The sequence below is a fragment of the Zerene cesonia genome, unplaced genomic scaffold, assembly GCF_012273895.1.
Source record: "Zerene cesonia ecotype Mississippi unplaced genomic scaffold, Zerene_cesonia_1.1 Zces_u007, whole genome shotgun sequence".
Lineage (NCBI taxonomy): Eukaryota > Metazoa > Arthropoda > Insecta > Lepidoptera > Pieridae > Zerene > Zerene cesonia.
This window is the reverse complement of record NW_024045137.1, coordinates 221,950-240,250: the sequence shown is the minus strand read 5'-3', so window position 1 is coordinate 240,250 and position 18,301 is coordinate 221,950. Positions and strand designations below refer to the sequence as shown.

General features: G+C 33.9%; 2 protein-coding genes across 2 annotated transcripts in view; both read left to right on the top strand.

Annotated features, from left to right (window-relative positions):
- Positions 1 to 782, top strand: part of LOC119839029 (probable proline--tRNA ligase, mitochondrial) — a 7,772-nt gene extending 6,990 nt beyond the window's left edge. Inside the window, exons 8-9 of the mRNA XM_038365199.1 lie at positions 230 to 369; positions 601 to 782. Coding sequence (XP_038221127.1) covers positions 230 to 369; positions 601 to 769 — 309 coding nt within the window. The 3' untranslated portion in view covers positions 770 to 782. The remainder of the gene's footprint in view (positions 1 to 229; positions 370 to 600) is intronic.
- A 1,049-nt stretch (positions 783 to 1,831) lies between these two features.
- LOC119839027 (gamma-interferon-inducible lysosomal thiol reductase-like) lies at positions 1,832 to 17,518 on the top strand. The gene is made up of 7 exons (XM_038365197.1): positions 1,832 to 1,988; positions 10,106 to 10,189; positions 13,243 to 13,374; positions 13,810 to 13,878; positions 14,865 to 14,969; positions 16,088 to 16,240; positions 17,030 to 17,518. Exons 2-7 carry the CDS (start codon positions 10,112 to 10,114, stop codon positions 17,117 to 17,119), a joined length of 627 nt encoding a protein of 208 aa, XP_038221125.1. The 5' UTR covers positions 1,832 to 1,988; positions 10,106 to 10,111; the 3' UTR covers positions 17,120 to 17,518.
- The last annotated feature ends 783 nt before the right edge of the window (positions 17,519 to 18,301 follow it).

Here is an 18,301-nt window from a genome sequence, read left to right as displayed (position 1 = left end):
AAAAAAAAAAAAAAAAAAAAAACTAACCCGGGAAGACAAATAAAAAAGAATCATATAAATCGATTCATCCAATAAAAAGTTATAATGTGACACAGAAAAAAGAAAAAAGTCTATTCGAATTTATTACCATTTTTTGAAGTTGGTTGAAATAGTGAAGAAAAAAGAGGGAAAATCTGTTTAACGTTTAATTATAATTAGTAATTAACTTCATTAATTTTTTTATATACAGGAGGGTTCAAAAGAGTGGTCGGTACATGGAGCGCAAGAGACGCAGGGCGTAGCGCGTTGTATAGGTGATGTGGTGGGTGATGTGCTGGTTGATGATAGACACGCTCTCACCATCGGCAAGCGGATGATGATGGCTGATCGGTGAGGGGCTTTATGTATTTTTTTTTATATACAGGGTGTGTGGTAAATAAATTATGAATAACTACTAATTAGAAGTTGTTATAAGTTATAAGTAGTCTAGTTAAAAGTAGTGATTAAAGTAAAAAAATTCTCTAGTGGCTAAAATTTATGAGGTTATTTGTCTAAAAAAAAAAAATTATTTTTATTTGTAAATACCCTCAGATATTTTCTAATTTTTGTTTTTTTTTTCAGAATGGGCTACCCAAATATTATAGTCTGTGGTCGGCATTCTGTCGAAAACCCGCCAAGATACGAATTATACGCAAACAACGATAAATCACCCCTGCTACTTGATATTAACGAATTGATGCAGTTCTTGCGAAATGGTAGTTCAAATAATGTTGTTGAATGTGTTAATTAAATGATAAATAGAGTTTTTTTGTTTTATTTTAGCCAATAATCGAAAGGTTGGCAATCATCCTCAAAAATTGTCCACAACAAAACTCTGCCTAGGCGCGTATTAGGCAGAGTTTTCTAAAGAAAAACAGACTTTTGAACATTATTGCAATACTAGCTGTGTCCCGCGGTTTCACCCGCGCAAGTCCGTATCCCGTAATCAGTTTAGGATGAAAAAGTTGCCTATATGTTATTCCAGTTGTTCAGCTATCTACGTACCAGATTTCATTGCAACCGGTTCAGTTTTGCGTGAAAGAGCAACAAATACACACACATCCTTACAAACTTTCGCATTTATAATATTAGCAGGAAGAAATTTCAATGAATTTTTCATACAACGCCCCTCGGACATATTCAACGACTTAATATTTTGTATAAAACGATTGTGTATTATTGCCTATAATACATCAATGGGTCTTGGAGAGTTCATTATTTGCTAGATGTACTAAAATATATTCTTAAATAAAAAATAAAACAGTAGTTAAGTACTTATTTGTATGGAATAAAATCTCTCACTCTTTATACGCCACAACTCCCAGTTCCATTAACAATATTTTCAACACAAGTAAATAAGCACAATGTCACTCACACTAAAATACATGTATTACATTACAATTCATGTTTTCTATCACGAAATGCCTTTCACCAATAAATATTTAAACGTGAAACTGTTTTTGTGCTTCATGCTATACGCAATTACGGTTAGTACCCATTGTAAAGTTATTTTATAACCCACTTTACATACTTCATAAACATGATTAATAAATTCAACGATTTTGTTATAAAAAAAACTGATATTAAAAAAATATATGCTCATAAACACAGTATCTCAAAATCTGTCATCACAACTCTTAAAAAAAAAAATATATTTAAACAATATTCGAAGTTTGAACGGCGAACAGACATCAATCTCGTAATGTAAACAAAAATAAATAAAAGCGTACAACCCTACTGAATTGAATGTAGCCCAAACAATTACAAACAATCATTACCGCCATAAAACAAGTACAAAGGACGTACGTACTCAAACTACAGGGATAATACCGTATACCGTTCGGCGTTCACTTGAGCAATACGTTAACCTCAGTCTCCGCGACGCTGGCAATCGCTGCACGCGTTCGAAATTCGAATAAGAAAAAAAGTAATTGTCAATTTTGGCGCTATTGTTACCCGCGCAACTACAAGTGAGTTACTTTTTTTATCAGACTTAAGAAACGGGTTTTTATTGTGTACTTTATATATTATGTTCAAAGTTACAAACAGGATTTCTTATTGACTGAACTTGAATTGCTTGCAAGTTGCACTGCTTGAATAAAATATAATGATCGAGTTTTTTTTTTTTTTTAATTACGTCCTAGATACTGGTTGGTACTGTATAATTAAAATATTACAATAACTGTACCTGCGTTCAAAAATAACAAATATTATTAAAAATATAAACAATATTTTTGTTTTTACTTTTTAAATTAGGAAGTAAATTGAATAGTTTTACTATATTTTGTACCATTCTAATTCCTAATTAGACATAAAAATTATGCTGAAACACGCCGAGATCATATTTCTCATTGCTTCGCTAAAATTAAATGTAAATGTAAAGTTCATATAAACTTCTAGTCGTTATTTGCTTCGCGTTTGTTTCTTCGAATACTGCCAAGGTTTTTATATCTTCTATCCAAAAAGTTATAAATGAAAATTATTTTTACTTATCTGGCTCACATAAACAACAAAAAAAAACTAGTGTTGTTTTTTTATGTCGTTACTAATGAACCTATAATGATCCTGGCAACCAAACAAACAGATAGATAAGCATTATAGTATATTGAATGCAGTATGGATAAATTTATACATACTAGCTGCGCTCCGCGGTTTCACCCGCGTCAGTCCGTATCCCGTAGGAATATCGGGATAAAAAGTTGCCTATATGTTATTCCAGTTGTCCAGCTGTCTACGTACCAAATTTCAGGGCAATCAGTTCAGTAGTTTTTGCGTGAAAGAGCAACAAACACACACACATCCTTACAAACTTTCGCATTTATAATATTAGTAGAATATAATGTTTCAACGTTTTTTTATCTATCAATATTAAAAAAAATCTATAGTACAATTTAACCAATTAATTTCGAATTTTCCAAATTTGAATTATACCTCGTCCTGATATTGTGACCTTTTTCATTAAACTGTTTTTTCATTTCATTTGTATTTACATTTAAATAAAATCAATTACATAGCTGTCGGTTTTTTATTTAATAATGGTATTTATATGTAACGCATAGAATATATATTTGGTAGGTACCTACCTATCACTACATAGTATAAAACAAAGTCATTTTATGTGTGTGTATGCTTATCTTTACAATTACGCAAAAAAATTGTTGGGGATTTTTTTTGATTGAAGAGATTCAAGAGGAAGGTTTATATGAATAACTAGCTGTTCGTCCCGGCTTCGCCCGTGGTACATATATTCCTCAATAAATGGGCTATCTAACACTGAAAGAATTTTTCAAATCGGACCAATAGTTCCTGAGATTAGTGCGTTCAAACAGACAAACGAAGAGTTTCTTTATAAAATTGTATAGATAACATAGAAAAACGGGGAGGGTTACTGCGAATTTAACGCGTACAACGCCGCGGGCAAAAGCAAGTTTACATTAAAACAAATACCTACTGCCAAGTGTTGATCTATTCGCTAAAAACCCCGCGCTGTTAAATAAGTTTCGTTTTCCTTAACTGCCACAACATCATTATCTCTATTTCACAATCTCAATATAATAACTGATCTTTAAACAAGACATGATTATGTATTGAAGACCTAGCTGGCCGTCCCGGCTTCGCGTATGGTACTATGCCTATGTGATATAGTCTCAAAAAGGCGTCAAAATCTGTTGCGTAGTTTTAAAGCTTCAAGCACACAGAGGGACAGACAGACAGATTTGTTTATACTATTAGCAATTTCTATCCTGTTAATCATAATTTGTGCTTAAACTATATTATCTTGGCGCCAGACCTGCGTGACCTCTTTTATTATTAATAATGTTTTATATTTGTAAATAATACATGTAAGTTATCAGAAAAATCGTTGACCCTGTCTAAAGAAACAATCTAGGTGTTTTTCAAACTCAAACTCAAATATTTATTTATTTAATTAGACTTCTTATAGAAACACTTGTGAATCGTCATAACATTTAAACATTTACCATTTTTCTAGTCTATACTAATATTATAAACTAATATATAATTTGTTCGTTTGAACGCGCTAATCTCAGAAGCTATTGGTCCGTTTTGAAAAAATGTTTCAGTTTTAGATAGCCCATTTATTGAGGAAGGCTTTAGGCTATATATGTACCACGGGCGAAGCCGGGGCGGACCGATAGTGACTTATAAGGGAGCTGGTAGGTTACACATTCCTTATTTATTGTTTGTTTGTTTGTCTTTCACGCGATTTTATGCGACTTTATTATAGAAGTTATGAGACATTTTACCGCGGTGAAATATATTCTTGCGATGTCAATTTTCGGGAGAAAAGCTGATCAGATAATATGTATGTTTGTAAACCGCTGGACCGATTTCAAAAGTTCTTTTACAATTACAAAGCTGCATCTTTACTGAGGCTCTGTCATTGAGTATATAATAATGAAATATGTACATACGACCGCTAGTAAGATTAACCCGTGGTAAAGATAATATTTTGTGTCAGCTTGTCACTTAAATAAAAATCAATCATTATGGGTCCAATATGCATTTAATTTAAAATATTTCAAAGAAGACGAAATAAATTTCTCTTTATGCTTCTTATTGTTCGTATGTACGTTACTCGATTGCTCGAGGACACCTGCTTCTGAAATCTTTTTTGTAAGGGTCAGTATGGGATAGTGGGCTCATAGCCAACTCAGGATTATAGATATTCTTATGTACCTTTATTTGCTACTATCCGATTGAAATCCAATCATTTTATGTAAATTGGACATAATCGGGAAAGAGCAACTACAGAGTTTCTTGCCGGCTCTTCTCTGTAAAAACTGCCATCCGAACCGGTGGTAAATGTTGACTGTTAATTTAAGTATTACAACGATTCTAAATAAATAAAGATATACGCTATGAGCATTAATATATTTTTAGTAAAACCAGTATATACAGGTGTCCCGCCAATGTCGGTAGTGCTTTGCGAAACTTGTAGTTTTTATTACGCTGATTACGTAAAATTACTCATAAAATTCCCAAAGACTTTTCTGCTAGATTTATTCTACTCTACGTGTACACCCCCAACTCCCATCCGTCCACTTTTGTCACCCGCACGCACACTTGCCGACAATAAATTGAAAAAGAATTAAGAAAGCATTAACTAGAGGAATAAAGGAAAGGACTGGAAAGGGTAAAGAAATGGATATGGGCCTCTGGCTTCCTTTCACCGAATGAAACAGCAGAATGCTGCTATTTCACGCCAATCTACTGTGTGGTACTTCCCCGGTGAGAGCTGGCCCAATTCGTGTCGAAGCGTCCTCGACAACCACATTAAAAATTTTAATGATTGAAGGCGATTTTAATTTATTAAAAAAATTATGTACGTTTCACACTTGACCGGTTTGCAACCTTACACTTAGAGAAGTACCACAATTATGTTGGGTTTTAGAAAATACTTTGACAGTTATCTGTTTGTATATAATCTGTGGTCTATCGTGTATCGTATCGTATCTTGTGGTATCTGAATCGCGCTAGCAATGCTCTCGCTACAGAGGTATATATACAACTGTCCTATATCATTATTAGGGCCTTACAAGCCGACCTGTCGTATAGATTGGTCGGGGACCCCTTATTCTATGGAATCTCACCTTCCTTTCACCACACGTCGTATTGTCTTCACGTATTTTCTCCGTAATCAGGATTTAAAACTATGCGTACTAATAAGTTATAGCTCTGGTAGGGGAAGGTACTGATATATTTAATACAGGTTACTCTGTAACCTAGCAAAGACGTCGTTCTTGAACCTTTAATTGTTTGATACCTATTTGTACTGCAACCGTGATGTACTTAGCTATAAGGTTAGGTTAAGTGTAAACAAATAATAATATATAATATAGTACACCGTCAGCGGAACACCCTGTATATCACATTATCGGTGTTGTAACCCAGAGAAATGCTCTCAAATAATGATTAACAAATCAATCTTTGTTTCTATATAAAGAAACCAGATAGCAAAGTTCAAGCGAGCCATGCGTTATCGCAGTTGCTGTTGACGAAACTGCAGCGAAACACGTACTTTTATAGAATAGTTTTTATTGATGCGTCTGAAGCGTTGCTATTGTGTTGTTTGGAGGGTAAGACATCTTTCCTTTTGTCAACCGACTGCAAAAATCGAGGAGGTTACCAATTTGTATGTATTTTTTGACTTTGTTACGTGAGAACTCAACTGGACTTTCTGATTTTGATGATTCCCGTGGATTGTTTTAAAAAATTAAGAGTTAGTCCGTTTGTCTGCTTTTTATTGCTTTGCTACTTCAAAACTATCGACTTGATGAACCGATTTTGATAATTTATCAGAGCTGGTGGTTCGCCTGTTGGCAAGCGATCACCACCGCCCGTGAACAGTCGCAGTTGTGTCTGCGGATGCGCTGCCCGTTTTTAATAGGAATAGATAGCCCAGGAAATTATGGACGGGACAGGATGCTCGGTGTTTTAAAAAAAATACTCTAATGAATAGTTTCAGAACCGTTGCTCAGTGGTAAATGTTAAATGATGTATTTTGAAGATACAAAAGCGCATCGCAGATCTGAAGGAAGTCTACTTTTGTATGAATCGATGATTATATATGTGATGTTATATATGTGTATGATTATATATATTGAGTTTGAGTATAAGAGTTTATGTATTGAAAGAAATATATAATGAAAAGATGTTCATTTTATTGGCATATCGCACAGTAAAAATAAGCTTTAGGTACAAAATAAACATAAAAAATAGAAAATACACAATGATAAAATAAAAATAAATGCATGCGATAATATTGAGATAAAATTTCATTGCAACCGGTTCAGCAGTTTTTGCGTGAAAGAGCAACAAACACACACACACTTCCTTACAAACTTTCGCATTTACAATATTGGTAGGATATTAAAAATATTATATGATATGTAATGTGTGTATGTATGTATTATTTTAAACATACCAATTTTTCAATCAATTATTATATTTCACCACCACCTTACTTTGATTCTCTCTTCCGGGTTGTCTGGGAGAGATCGCTAATAGCGATAAGACCTCTGTACATTTTAAGTTCCCTATTGTCACTTATAATTGTAGCTTTTGTGGTGTACAATAATATTTCTATTTCTTCTTCATCTTTGTATATATAGTACGTATTAAAACTGTGTTATGACGATAGAAAAGTGCTTCTATAAGAAGTCTAATTGAATAAATAAATGTTTGAGTTTGAGTTGTCTACATACATATTATTTTAAAAGTATTATATTTCTTGGACAATCATTTAATACACCGCAAGCCCATATCCTTTTCCTTACCCTTCCCAGTCCTTTCCTTTATTCCTCTCGCCAATCCTGTCATAATCCCTTCCCAATTTATAGTCAGCAATCCATTCGTAGAGTCGTAAGGTCTACCATTGACCTTACGCCTCTCCAAATGTTCACGGGCGGTGGTAGCGCTTACCATCAGGTGTCCCACCAGCTCCATTGCCGACTGTGACATAAAAAAAAATTATTACACCACTAATTTGACATTACAAAAGGCTAATAATATTAAAGTTATGTGTCATTAATCATAAATGATTAGTACTAAAACATAACTTTTTAATCATGTTTTGATTGTCAGTTCTAAACAATGAAATAATAATTTACCTGCATACCGTAGCAAAACAATAATATATGGCATAAATTATATATAAATTACAAGTTATTATCAAGGATTCAAGGATATATGAATTTATTGTACTTATTTTCATGCGTATGGTATACGTTAGGTAATCTCAATAGAACAAAACAATACTTTGAAGTGAATCACAAATCGTAATCTGTCGATAAAAACACACGGTTTATAATTTCTTAATATAAATTAAACAGAGAAGCTGAAAACAGATTTTTCGCTTATTTTTTTACATTTTATCTACACAAATTATCTTTTTTTACCGGTTTGTTTAAGTTTATATATGGAGGAGGAATTTTTTTTATGTTACCGTTGGCAAAGGAGCTGGTGGGTCGCCTGATGGTAAGCGCTACCAGCGTCCGTGGACATTTGGAGAGACGTAAGGTCGTTTGCAGACCTTACGCCTCTACGAATGGATTGCCGACTTCAAATTGGAAAGGGGTTAAGAAAGGATTGATTAGAGAAATAAAGGAAAGGAATGGGAAGGGTAAAGAAAGGGATATTGGCCTCCGGCTCCCCCACTCAACGAACGAAACACAGCAGTATGCTATTTCACGCCGGTCTTCTGTGAGGGTGTGGTACTTTCCCGTTGCGAGCTGGCCCAATTCGTGCCGAAGGGTGCTCGACTCCCACATTAAAAATTTGAATGATTGAAGTCGATTATAATTTATTAAAAAAATGATGACCGTTTCACACTTGACCGGTTTACAACTTACACTTAGACGCAAGTACCGTAACTGTGCTGAGTTGGAGAAATCTTAAGATAGAAAATACTTTGACAGTTATCTGTATGTATATTGTTTGTGGTTTGGAAAGCGTTACGATGAGAAATTTGTTTATTGTTTAAATTATTTGACTGCGAACGTGATTAACAATTGTATGTGAAGATAGATATATTATTGAAGTTATAATATATATTATGCTATTTGACTTAGAATAGGATCGATTCTGCGCCAGTTTGTCATATTATGGATATTTATTCCAGCGAATTATTAACAAAGTTAAGATATAACGTTAGAATATAAATTTGATGTAAGAATCACTCAAAATTTGCCGCCCTAGACCCGGGCCTCACGGGCCTAAATCCGCTACTGAGTAAGTTTCATTAATTATGTAAAGAACTATATCGTTATCAATTTAATTTAAAAACTTAAAGAAGCTAATGCTAAATTTCAATTTCTAATCGGAATACAATTTATTTGAGCTGTGCGCTCATGTGAGACACTCAGTCACCGAATCAATTTGCTTTTTAAACGCTTCACGCTTTACGAGTTGTTTGTATGTAACCGACTCCTTTAGACTCGATTTGAACTCACTATAAACGGGCAGATTCAATTTAAACTCTGTACACTTATCGCGGATCGGTGACAATACAATAATTTCATGAGTTTATCTCATTATCCTGATAGGATACACCCACAGACATAAAACATTTTGTCTCAGAACTACCCTATACTGGTTATGAAATGGGCGATATTCACTGATTGAATTAGCGGTCAATGATCCAAACATACTTTCTCAAGCGACCATTCATGTGTGACCTCGTACAATGATCATTATTTAAAGAGAGACAGTCCTAACAGGTCAAATACGGAAATCGGCCTTACAGTTTTATATAACCATAGATAATCCTACTAATATTGTAAATGCGAAAGTTTATAAGGATTTGTGGGTATTTGTTGCTCTTTTACGCAAAAACTTCTAAACCGATTGCAATGAAATTTGGTACGTAGACAGGTGGACAACTGAAATAACGTATAGACAACTTTTTATTACGATTTTCCTACGTGATACGGACTTACGCGGTTAAAACCGCGCGGCGCAGCTAGTATAATATAAAACTGGGTATAACCTAACAATAGTTAACGATTTGAGAATATTCTGGAATCGATGGCATCGTTTTATAGTATGTCTTTGGTTGAATATGAAATCCGTCATAGTATAAAATACCCAGGATTGCATAACTAAAGTGCGGAAGCGAAATAATTTACAATAGACAAATGTATATAGTTTTTAGAGCGTGTTACGTATTATTTTGTAATCTGTAAACGACCTTTTTTAAACGACTCCAGGACAGATCTGATCTTAGGGTGTTTCGCATACAGAAACAACCTATGTATGTCGGTATACAATGACATAACAGTAAAGGTGGTTCTTAAATAAAACCTTTGTGAATCATGTGTGTTTTTGTTTTATTCGCAAGTATCTGTTGTTTTATACATTTCCCAATTACGATATAAAACAATTCCAATTAAATTAGTTATAACAATAGCATTTGGAATTTGACAATTATCCAATTCTAATTAGATTCAAAATTAAAAACAGTTCCTAGGTTTAATACAGTTCCTAGGTTTGATACAGTTCCTAGGTTTAATACAGTTCTAGGTATATAAACAGATAGAGCCATGGTTAACATATAGTCCTATTTCAGCACAAGATGAGATCACTGATCGCAATCTGCGCAGTCGCATTCCTCTGTGGTGCGCTGGCGAAGAACAGGCGAGAAGACAATAAGGTACGTGTGTTTCTATGTTTTACTTATTTGCTTGTTAACTACCTTACTACTACTTACCTACCTACTTATCTCGGTTTATCTATCTACACTTCTATACTAATATTATAAAGATGAAACATTTGTTTGTTTGTTTGTAATATATGACTCAAAAAGTACTGGACCGATTTTAATTTTTTTTTTTTTTTTCTCCATTAGAAGGATGCAACTTCGCTGAGTGATAAAGGCTATATATGTACCCCGGGCGAAGCCGGGGCGAACTGCTGGTTATATATAATTTAAATTTATTCAAGGCAAGAGTGAATAGGGTCTACCTAGACAGGCATCAGGTGGGATTGCAGAATTCCTGGCTATCTAATGTAAAAAAAAGATCTTTGCTAACTAATACTGATATAAAGTTGAAGAGTTTGTTTGAACGCGCTTATCTCAGGAACTACTGCTACATGCAGGAGCATTTAATCGGGAAAAAAGTATCCTATGACCAAAGTCAGCTCATACCCTCTCTGTATACCAAATTTCATCAGAATCCGCTTAGTAGTTTCAGCGTGATTGACGGACAAACATCTTAACAAACAAACTTTCACATTTATAATATTAATGTGATATTTAGATGCAGATAGCAGTAATTGAAGTCCAAAAAAATATTTAAACGTATTTATACGTTTAATATAAATATAGTATACCTTTAGGTATAGTTATTTTATATTTACTTTGTGATGCCGATTTGCCTGCTATGCCGATTTCAAAGAAATTTGTGAGGTAGATAGATCATTTGAAAAGTTTTTACAGGTCTTGGGACCACTCGGTCTGCAGTACAATATGTGAATTACTTGATTAAAATAAAATAAAAATTGCCGCACATGTTTAGAACATCTGAATTGAAAATAATTGCAGTAATTACGGAGCTAAACGGGGACATACAAGCACATTTAAATAAACATAATCTTAGTAACGTGTCGGTCAAAATCTTTAGTAGGTCAAAATATCTAGTAAATTTCTGTTAGGGCTGCCACAGATAAGAATAGTTATACTAGTATTATGTTATCTGTGGCCATACTCTATAAAAGATTGCAAGAATAAAAAAACAAACAAATTTTTGTGATGTTTTTATTCTTGCAGCAATGACTTTATAGACAGATAAATATCTCGCGATATGTATTCTATCGATTTTTACGATTTTACCGTAACAGCAAGATATGTTTTAAAGGTTTTCAAATCGCTGAATTTGCAAAAAATGCAGCTACACCCAAACTTGTTATGAAAGCATTATAAGTTTGTTCTAAGAAACAGTTTACGTCAATGTAGAACTGACCATTTGTTTATTTTTAAAATCTTTTTTTATTATGAATTGTCTTACGGCGTTTCCATCTTATATAACTCCAAAACGGCTAAATCGATTTTTATTATACATTAGAATAGTGAATGCTTAATATGTAAATATGTAAATAGTTAAATAAATAACAAAATAACAGATAATTTTTTATTTTTATCCTTATATTTGCACAATATAACATGATACAAAGAGATTAACTACCTAAGGGCTTAAAATTCATGTAATCAACCAGAGTCAAATATAAAAGAAAAAATAAAAAGTATATTTCGACAACCCTGCAACCTAAAAACGATACAGCAGCACCTAAATTCCAAAACATTTGCTTTTATGAAATTCGCCGAATCAACCAACTCATATCCTATCCTACTAATATTATAAATGCGAAAGTTTGTAAGGATGTGTGTGTTTGTTACTCTTTCACGCAAAAACTAATGAACCGATTGCCCTGAAATTTGGTACGTAGACAACTGCTGGACAACTGGAATAACATATAAGCAACTTTTTATCCCCATATTCCTACGGGATACGGATTTACGCGGGTGAAACCGCGGGGCGGAGCTAGTATAATATAAAGATAACCTATGCCATGTTAAAGATGTCTTAAAACTGTGAGTTGACACCCCTACCGCCTAGAAGCAATATTGCAACCTTCGCACGCACCTGGGAACGAGGTCAGCACTTAGCCGAGTTCAATTTCTTTGTTTCATAAATTAGGGTCCCGTATTCCGTATTTATTATAACTTCCATATTGTAGTTGCAACAAAATTCAGTACAGAGAGATTTAAATTTTAAAAACATAATAAACCCGTGGTTGAAGCTTCCTCGGTCTTGCTATGGCGTTCGTATTTTATTACGTTCGCATATGTATGTTTTCACGATAAAACAGATATGTTTTGTTGTCCATTGAGTGACGTTGCTAGGGGTTTGATGTAATATATAATACTAGCTTTTGCCCTCGGCCTCGCACATTGTTGAATATACATATAAACCTTGCTCTTGAATCAGTCTATTTATTGAAAAACCTGCGCCAAAATCCGTTGCGTAGTTTTAAAGATTTAGGCGTACATAGGGACAGAAAAAGCGACTTTGTTTAATACTATGTAGTGACGTTATCATTATTTTTAGTTAGGTAATTACTTAGTTTTAATTGTAAGTACTTTTCTCGTAAGTCGCTGTCGCATTGGGTTTTAACCTGTAATGGCATGTGAAGTTGATATATAAAATAAATAAATTGTATAAGTTTATGTAGATACGACTATAAATTAGTCAAATAGTAATAAATAGTAATAATTAAATGCATGGCTCGATTGATAGTTTTTTTACAATCTCTGTTGTAATCCGAAAAGAAACTGACAGGACCAGTTAAGCTTATCAAGTAAAAATTATATAAATTGGATTGTTTGATTGGTTTCTTAGTAACAGTCAGTCTTCAAATTTAAATTTTTGCCATAGAAAGCTACAACGTCTGCTATTTATTATCAACTAGCAGCGCCCCGGCTTCACCCGTGGTACATATATAGCCTATGTCACACATCGAAGTTGCAGCTTTCTAATGATGAAAGACTTTTAAAATCGGTGCAGTAGTTTATGAGTTTATCCATTACAAACAAACAAACAAAAATAAAAATTCCACTTTATAATATTAGTGTAGTGAAGATGTAGATATAAAAATAATATGCCACGCCATGCAGTTGTTTGTGAAACCTCCCAACATTATTTCCAGGTGAAGATCGCCGTGTACTACGAATCACTCTGCCCTGATAGTAAGCAGTTCATCACCAGCCAACTGGCGCCAGTGTGGCGGGAGCTGCGTGGGGCTGTCAAGGTCAAACTGGTCCCCTATGGAAAGAGTACGGTAAGGAGCTTTTCTCGAGCACGCTTCGGCACGAATTGGGCCAGTTCGCACCGGGGAAGTATCACACAGAAGACCGGCGTGAAATAGGCCAAATAATAATATATTAATAGGAAGCTCGTTTCCTTTTCCTCACCCGTCCCAGTCCGTTCCTTCTTTCCAGACGATTTTAATTTTCTTTAATAATAAACCCGCTACAGAAAAGGAGTATTTCAATTCGACTGTACTTTATTTTTTGGCTTTTTCAACTCACAACTTTGGATTAGGTTAACCGATTTTGATGAAAATTTTTTATTTAAAATCTGGCCTCCCGTGTGGTCTTATATGTTCTTGTATTGACAATTTGAAGGCGACTTGTCGTTTATTGTCAAAAACAAGTGCACACATAAGTTTGAGGGTAGATGAATGCAAAATTAAACTCGATGTATGTTGTTTCAGCACGACAAGGTGAATGGCAAGTGGCAGTTTATCTGTCATCACGGAAATGACGAGTGTTATGGCAACAAGGTATATTTATATTATTATTTATACTATTTGACTATCCCGGTTTTTCAAACAGTGGTTGTTCAGTGGTGAGGGCCTCCGACTTCAAAATCGATAAGTCGATGGTTCGAGACCAGGCAAGAGTGCAGGAAATTGATGTTTCAATTTATCTGTCCATGTCATCACCACTACCTGAAACGGTGAATGAAAGCATCGTGAGGAAACCGACATGTCTGTGAAGTTAAAGTTTGACGATATGTGACAGCTCCCAACCCGCACTTGGCCAGCGTGGTGGATTATGGCCTGAATGAGGGTTCAGGAGGCCTGTGTCCCAGCTGTGGGAACATGTATGGGCTGATGATGAATATAAAAATGTCACATAAAAAAATGAAATGTTTATTTGATTTGTGAAAATCGTCGAATAAATTTTAAACAAGGATTCAAAAATCCTTAAATAGTCACTGCAATAGATCGGTTTCACCTTAAGTGACAAAATTGCCTTCTGTTGTTATTATATATAATTAAAATAAAATAAAATCTGAATATATATATATATATAAATTACGTGCCTATTTATTTGTCCACGATGGCCTCCGACTCTCAACCGATTTTGATTAATATGTACAGTTTGATCCAACACATAAGATAATTAGAAAAGAAATAGGATAGTTTTTATTATTTCAATAACGGTATGACTACTCGGGCGGAGCCGGGGCATGTAGCACGTATAGATCTGTATTAGAAAAATTGTAACATACAATACGATTGACGTATTATACATAGAATAATATTTATGCATAGCTTACTTATTTGAATTTTTGACCCTAAAAAATACACTTAACAAAATAAATAAAAAACATAAAAATACCTCGCTTTTAAAATAAACAACCTATATTTTATTTTAAAGTTACGTTTGTCTTCTGTAATACATATTACTCGTTCAATAATCATTCTAATATATACAGGATGTCTTTTAATCAAATAATATTTTAATTAATTATATCTTCCAGGTCCAAGCTTGCATCTTGAAAGACAAGCACCTCGCAGACACAGACAAGATGGAGCTAGTGATCTGCCTGATGGGGCAGGCCAACCCTGACAAGTCTCTGGACACGGTAAACTTTTCTTATGTAGCGAGTTACGGAGCTGGTGTGTCGCTTGATGGTAAAAATATAGAATTTCTCGATTTGTATTTTTGAAGTGAAACTTCTTTAAATCGTTGTGATTTCAAAACTGATGCAACGGAAAAAACGACAGGTGAGAGACACAAATAAAAAAATATGTAGAATGAAGCCGGCAAAGAGAGACAGAAATATACATACTGTTTTATATATATTCATCTCATCGATTTACTGAAGTTTCACTTCTATCGTGTGTGAATCGCACATACACTTTTTTTTTTCTTTCTTATCTTGGACCTTTCGGTGGGGTGAACTGACTTTAGCGATTTGTTTTTGACGTGACAACGTCTTAAATTAGGTTGCGGCTCGGAGGCACTCATGAAAAACTGTAACGCCCGGTAACGTTACGATGAGTCACCGAACTATGATCGGTCCGCCGCGCGCGCAGCACTAGAGAATTAGGCGCATTAAATCGGCGCGTGCTTGTCTCTCTGTCTCTGTCTTTTTAGTAAACAAAATATATTTTCTATAGTTAAAATTTGTGCGATTCTTATTTTCATTCAATTCCTTGTTCCTATTGTGCAATTTAATAATATTCATATCAATAAATATTCTACCGAGAAAAAGACGTTGTCACGTAAAATCTTCGCCCGTAAAACCGACTTTACAGGCAACCATTTTTTATTTGAAAGTCAGTGCCTTCCGTGTGGTACAATTTAATATTGGTCTAGTTAAATAATTTAAAGATGCTTTAGTATGGTAAAAATCATTATTTGCATAGAACATAGGTTTTGATAATGATTTTGTCTTCTATCCCCTCAAGGTTTTCAACTGATAAACTGGTTCAGTGAATGGATATTTGTGTATATTCAATACTAGCTGGAGCCCGCCTCTTTGCTCACTTGTTACGCAGATAAGAAGTTGATAAGGTCTTCTTATCTACTCTACATACTAATTTATCACTCATAATTAATGAAATTGTGATCGTCCTTACAAAACACCCTTTTCAATATACGATACGAAACCGTTTGATCGTCCTAACAGAACACCCTATATAATGTATGCTACAAAACACCCTGTATAATGTATGATACTAAACACCCTGTATACAGTGCTTGGAACAAGTGAAACGCTCGGCGGAATCCGACAAGCTGAAGAAGTGCGCAAGCGGCGAGCAGGGCGACATCCTGCTGGCCTCCTACGGGGACAAGTCGGACACTCTGCAACGGCCCTTGTCTTTTGTGCCCACTGTGGTTATAAATGAGGTGAGTACTTGAACTCTATCACAGGAGGGAGGGCTAAAATCATTTTTTTGAAGTGAAACTTCTTTAGAATCGTTGTGATTTCAAAGCTGATGCAACGGAAAAACGACAGGTAAGAGACAGAAATACAATAATGTGTAGAATGAAACTGGCAACGAATGAGACAGAAATATACGTACTATTTTATATTTTATATATACTCATCTCATTCTTTTGTCAATTTACTGAAGTTTCACTTCTATCGTGTGTGAATCGCAAACACACCTTTTTTTTTCGATAGGGAAGCGCTTGACTACTATATCGCCTGGAAAATTTGATAATTAATCATTATATTTAAGTATATTCATTACCTATTATGTAGTTCTTCCACTGCAGTAAAAAAAGTGTATTCTTCCTTTTCTCATAAAACTTTATAATTCCTATTAAAATTTAAGAATGCCTGTCTGCATTCAAAATTATTAAACCTATGGTACATTTATTTTCATTGGACATTGACAGAATCTGTCTCTGTTGAGATCGGGAAGGTTAACCAAGCCAAATGAAGAATAAACTGTGGTATATATAATACTCGCGGTTACACCCGCGTAAGTCCGTATCTCGTAGAAATGTCGGGATAAAAGTTGCCTATATTTTATTCGAGTTGTCCAGCTGTTTACATACCAAATTTCATTGCAATCGGTTCAGTAGTATTTGCATGAAAGAGCAACAAACACACACATCCTTACAAACTTTCGCATTTATAATATTAGTAGGATAGGATAGGCATTTAATAAGTACTCTCATTCTTTACAGAAATTCGATCAAGCTGTCCAAGATGAAGCTATTAAAGACTTGAAAGCAGTGGTGTGCCGTGTCGCAACCAACAAGCCAGCTTCTTGCTGAAATAAATAAATATTCGACATAAAATTTAACTAACCTCAAAATATTATTAAAAATCACGACTCATTATTTGAACAGAAAGTTTACATCGTAAAAACTTATAGAAATAAAATGTTAATAATAATTAAATTAATCTAATTGTCAGTCGTTTTCATTATCTGTGTTTTATTTTTATGGAAAACCATCTTTATATATTGTGACATATGCAGACATTTTGACAGTGACATTGGTTAGGGTTTCTAATGTAGCTAAATATTTATATGATTTTATAGTTGTCCCTAAATACCTTGTATGGATTCACGAAAATATTTTTATAAAATTTAATTTACTACATAACATTGTTATATAAAACCACCGTAAGAAAAGGATCAAGTGACACAATATTTTGTTCGCATTTAATTTTGATGAAGTATTTATAATTTTAAGTTTTTATCTAAAATAAATACTAAAGTACTTAGTATAATTATTGTTTTATTTCACCTGTCAAATTCAAACTTAAACATTTATTCATAAAACAACACTTCTTTTAGAAAAATCATTGAACCGTCATCATAATCATCATCATCAGCCCATATATGTTCCCACTGCTGGGACACAGGCCTCTTATGAAGGTTCAGGCCATAATCCACCACACTCGCCAAGTGCGGTTTGGCAGATGTCACATGCCGGCGAATTTTTGAGTTTAGAGCAATGATGATATTATTTATATGTGCAGATAAATTGAAAAATTAATTTATTTCCTGGACGCTCGCCTGGTCTCGAACCTCGACTGCGACTTTGAAGTCCGGGGTCCTCACCACTGAGGAAGGAAAGGAAAAAAGAAATGTATTCAATTATTTATTAATTTACACATTGTCACACTTAAAAATGTCAAAATATTTACAACCATGATCTTATATTAGAACTTATAGACTAATAAATGTTAAAATACGAGAAGGAATTATATACATTTGTACGATATATGAAACATTCATATGCTTATTTTTAGATAAATATAAATAAAATATACAAAATACATTTGTACAAATCATTTACTATATTATTCATGGTGATAATAATATTGTTCATGGTGATTAATTGTTGAAAAAATAAGATTTACCATATTATTAATATTTAAATTACAATATTTTATAAAAAAAAACAGACAATATCAACCGGTGAAAAAGTGATACACGAGTATAAATA